At 37.3% G+C, this 5,396-nt stretch overlaps 1 protein-coding gene across 1 annotated transcript; it reads right to left on the reverse strand.

Moving 5' to 3' along the window:
* Positions 1-345: 345 nt before the first annotated feature.
* ppp1r3cb (protein phosphatase 1, regulatory subunit 3Cb) lies at positions 346-4,892 on the reverse strand. The gene is made up of 2 exons (XM_066693412.1): positions 4,711-4,892; positions 346-3,376 (listed from the first exon to the last, which is right to left on the reverse strand). Exons 1-2 carry the CDS (start codon positions 4,722-4,724, stop codon positions 2,428-2,430), a joined length of 963 nt encoding a protein of 320 aa, XP_066549509.1. The 5' UTR covers positions 4,725-4,892; the 3' UTR covers positions 346-2,427.
* Positions 4,893-5,396: the final 504 nt, after the last annotated feature.

A 5,396-nucleotide genomic window follows, 5' to 3' on the forward strand; every position in this document is an offset into this window, starting at 1 on the left:
AATTATTCAAAGATAACCAGTAATCCTTTGATTGTTATTGTTAACTTCAGTTCCTGAAATGGGCGAAACAGTTAGTGGAGTCAAACTCAGTTGACTCAATGACTCACTACAGTACTGAAGCAAACTGATATCTTAAAAGTGAATATGGCAGACATATAAATTTAAGTAAAATTACAGTTGCATCACTTAAATAGCTGTAGCAATGCTTGGTGACATAAAAGGCTATTATTCCTAACCTTTAAGGTTTGCTTTTTATACTTCAGAATTGTATCTAATCTGGATTTAGATTTCTTTCTGTCACTTCATATGATGAATGACTGCAGACAACAAAGCAGGCAAAAGCCATTGACAATATAAAAAATTATTTATTAAAGGGACAAAGAAGAGAGAAAAGTTCTGGCACACAAGAAACATGTATTTACAGTAAAAAAAAATATCTGGGTGTCAGATACAGGCTTTGTGCATCACCCCTTAACATTCACCTCCACATTGCACTTCTGGAAAAAAAACAAATCGGATAGCATACCTTTTCAAACAGACTTTAGAGATATCTGACTCACAATGACCTCCATTTCTTAAAAAGGGAAAGGATAGCAGGTCCACTATGACACATTTCCTCTTAGACTCTTTCACCTACACACTCTTATTTACTTACTCATACAACCCTTACATAACATGCCATCTCATTCTGCACATCACTCCTCAGTTTCACACACAACAATATTCTCTAATAGCACTGGATTAATAAATGCAAGACAACCAGCATATACAAAAACATAGCAGCAAATACTGTGTAGAGAATAACCTGGTGAAGTGTATTACTTGCTTCTGTAATTATAAATATTCAAAAAGTGATTAGAAATGCAGGCAAACATTTATGTGCAAAAAGGGAAGATGCATTTCTTACATGTAAATATTTACTCTATTGGGAAATTAGGACAACCAATTTCTTTCCTGAAAGTAATTAATTAGAAGGTACCACAATTAAACATCTTCAATATGAAGGACTTTGTATCTGTACCAGTTTAAACACTCACATTCACAGATTTAAAAGGCTTCGTTTCCATCAGTGCAAACTGCTCACCACTGAATCTTTTACAGCACAACAACATTCAGGTGGCTTACATTAAACAGACCAAACAACAATTGGTGGCAATTATTGCTGTGATCATAAATAAATAATTCCAATGAACTGGTGCATATTTAATCTTGATTCAGATGTAATGATGGGAGATGAGACAAATGCTTCACATGGTGGCATCCGATTCAAACAAAAGGCACTTTTCTGGGTAAGAAAATGTGTTTGAACTTCAAGTTCAACTGAATCATCTTCTTCTGTCCTTACTAATGTCTTTCTAAATGTCAATATATGATCAGTATAAATGTACATTTCTTTAACGTAATACTTTGTTTTTCGGGGTTGCAAGCTTTTGTTTATAGTACATGAAATCAAACCAATCCATCTTAAGCTGTCTAACTGGTAAAATACGATTTTAATACAAGGAACCAAACTTAAAGTTTAAGTAGACAACAACATTCACAATATTTATTTTTTTAATTGCAAGGTCTGGTATATATTTCAGTTTGAACTGTAAAATACCAAATACTAAACTATTTGTTTTAATTCATTTTCAAATATTATGAGGCCATGAACAGCATGATTATTTGATGAGTATTTTTGTCAAATAGACAAATCAAAATTAGCTTCAATTGCTTTGAGAAAGACATCAGATTAATAAAAACAATACTCAATATCATGCTTTGAATGTAACAAATATTTCTGATTTGATAATTCAAAACTAGACTATTTTTAATACAGTTTCTGAATTTCCTTACAGCATGTCTTAGACCTGCTACAACTCATCAGTGTCTCAACTAGTGATTTGTACGTATTTTGTTACTCTGCCTGCGTCTTTCAAAGTGATTCGCTAGAGTATTCTATAAAAGGTTTATGCACACTGCTTAAATGGTACACACTTGCTACTTATTGAAAGTGATTTGGGATATAGCTAGGTTAGGTTATCACTACAGAAAGTGAAAGAAGGCAATGCTGAGGTACTGTAATAAGAACTTGAGCATAACCCATGCCCCAAATTATACATATGATACACTCGCACTTGGACCTCTCCATTTTTGGATTAGCAAAAAAACGTTTCAATAGCACTTGTGTCCTAAAGCCCACAACACTGAAAGCAGAGTCTTCTTTATATCGGTTGAAGAGGCAAAAAAAGAAGATCAATGTTTTCTATGTTCTAGCATTTCCGTTTAAAACACAAAAAGCTGTACTTGCTGTACTCGGGAACCATGTAGAGTATAAACCATTAGGCTTCAGGCTTCCTAAAGTGACTTTGTTTCTCGTCTTTCCAAGCACTTGCAAAGACTTCTGGAAAACGACTCCTGTGCATTTGTCTAACATGAAGCATGCAGTCACCAATAGGGGGCGGTGTTCTCAACCTGGCCCCAGCTCTGCCATTCGGGGAAGAGTCCACTTGACGTCCTAGGACTACCGAATTGATCAAACTCCATCTCCTGAGGCTTGTTGGGGGTTTTATATTCTGACGTTTTATTCTGGAGAATAGGTGGGACCTGAACACCATGACATTTCAACTCGGTGTGCACTAGTCTGTAGTTCTTCTCGTCATTATTGTCCCAAAAGGTCTGATCTTGGGTTTTGAAAGAAATGCAGAATTCAACTCGCTCATGAGGGGGCACAAAATCTGGCAGGTCAATGACAAAAGAAAAGGTATCGGTTTCTGAGCAACCGTAAACATTGTTCATAAAGACGCATTCGACGTCCGTGTAACTTTTCCACGTGTCGAAAGTGATGCGTATCTGGACAGATTTCTCAAAGCTTGTGTTTTTCACTTTCACTGTGCCGGCAAGCAACCTTTCCTGGAGGGAGCAATTTTCCAGACACACGAAATTCTTTTTGAGACGATTTCTGAAATCCAAGTAATCGGCAGCAGGTTGGCAGAAGTCCAGGACCAAGTTTCTGTCCTTACTGACTTTCAAACCCCCTGTGGCATCTTCCAGGTCAGTGAGATCGAACTGCAGCTCTGAAATATGATCCTCCTCAAACTCCGAAAACACGTGTATGGCTGTGAGGGACAGGCCCTTAGAATCAGCAAACACCACCCTCTTCTTCGATTTGGTCTTGGGTTTTTGCCATTGCACGCTCGCTGCCTCTTCCTCTTGTTTTGAGCTGATGCACGGTCTCAGTGGTTTGTACCTGTTCACCAGGTTTCTCCCCCTGCAGTCCTCATAAGAGCTGAGGAAACTCCTCAGGGGGGGTGAATGTGCCAGGCAGAGTCTCATGGCTACATCTACTGGCATGATAGGGCCCGGTAATGGTCTAGGGTTCAAGATGTGAAGGACCCTGTAAGAAATTATAACATATATATTAAGCAAAAGCTAACATACTTTTTAATGTTAAAAAACACAAATGAAAAGAAAGAAAGAAACAGAGAGCTAGAAATCAAAGTCAAAAATACAATACAACGCGTACAGTAGTATTGGTATATCATAAATAAAATCCAATAGACTTTTGCCTTTATTTTTTATAAATACTTTTTCTTTTTATCTGAAGATTTACATATTTGTTGTTTCTGTTGTTGTGTTTTGTTGCATTAATATTATTCAGAGCAAAAGTATTAGTATATCTGAGAAATCAAGTCTTGACAGGTTGTCCATTAAATGGAAATGATACTTGTCACTTTAAGCTTAAATTGCTAGACAGAAGTGGAAAATGTATCAAACGTTTATCTAATACATAAAATCAGTTTATTTATTTAACTAAAATATTCATGTTATGTACACGCACCATAACAATACGCATATTATTTATTTAGGTTGCGCATGACGCTCTTCATTGACACTGACACTTGGAAAATAATGTTTTGCTGTGTTTGTTTTGAAAGGACTTACTTTTCAGTTTCAACCCGAATTCAAAAACGAATTTGCGGATCAGGATGCGAATTGACTTTCCTTTAAACCAAACCAAAGATACAACTCATGTATTGTAACTATGCTCTCAGACGAAAAAACTTTTGCGCATATTGCACTGTATGTATCTCAATAAGAGTACAAAAAAGGGCATGTAAGTAAAACACATTGCCGGTACCCATGAACTTGACATGACAATACTGAGTAGATATTAAAATAACTATTTTAGTCCTTTGATTTAGCTTGAGGCTCCTTGCTGATAATGTTATGACTATTTTCTTTGACACACTCAAAGCCTGGATTAAGGAATTTATTTAGCATGTTTTACAAATCATAATCCTTAAGAAATACTTGTTATAATGTTAGTTTAACGATTTGTGTATGTATTTTATTTATAGACCTACTGCGGACTCCTTTTGATAACCATTACTGGATAGATCATTCTGGTAGGAAGGTACGCAGTATGATTTAAAATATTAATACAAACCTTTAAACAGACATGTTTTGCTTTTCCGTGTCAACATAAAGTAGACAATGACTTGTCTATCAATTCTTCCGACAATTAGGGTATCTCACACATTTTAGATTTAAAAAAGAAACTACCCTGCGATATTTAAAAAAGAAAAACAAACACAAACAACTATTATTATTATAAAAAAAAAACAATTAATTAATGAAGTAGGAGAGGAAGAAGAACAAGAAACAGAAGAAGATAAAGAAGAAGAAACTGCAGGAAACAAAACTGAATGCAATATCTGACTTTCCTACCTGGTGCAATTCATCGAAAAGAGTAAAGAAAAACCAACCCCCCAGGCACATTAATTGTTTCAAGCCGGGTCAATGGATGTCGTTTTTAGTTTTGATAATTTTGATATTCAATACATTAAAAATAATAAAAGCTGGCAGCCCGGGGTTATCTGAGGCGACCCGCCCCGTAGTCTCTGCGCCGCAGCTCTGCTCACTGCGCTGGCGCTCCGCGGTCCTCCAGCATATCAAACCGATTTGCATATCTCTCAGCAGACAGCCAATGGGAGGACGGATAAGAGGCCACCCAGCCAATCAGCGGCCTGTATGCCAGCCCAGGCTGTGACGCACAGGAGAGTCGCTGGCCGTGGCCGTGGAGGACGGGACAGCTGACAGCCACATAGGTCGCAGTCGTGCAGCGCAGATGTCCGCAGTTCTGCGCGGGTCTGCGCGACTCCACCAATGGGAGCAGCGGGACTCTGCATATCTGCGCAGAACTGCGGAGATGTGCGCTACAAAGACGCGACATTATCTGTATTGGAAGAGCTCTGCTGTCTCTAGTGGAGTATTGTATTCATTTTACCTGGCGCAAACGAAACTACTTTTGATATTAATTTGCAGACTACCTAGTCTTTAAATATGGGCGTTTCTTAGTTAATAACTATTTAAACATATTAATTAGGTGATTGCGTTAAAAAATAGACCTTCCT

The sequence above is a fragment of the Amia ocellicauda genome, chromosome 20 (genome assembly GCF_036373705.1).
Source record: "Amia ocellicauda isolate fAmiCal2 chromosome 20, fAmiCal2.hap1, whole genome shotgun sequence".
Lineage (NCBI taxonomy): Eukaryota > Metazoa > Chordata > Actinopteri > Amiiformes > Amiidae > Amia > Amia ocellicauda.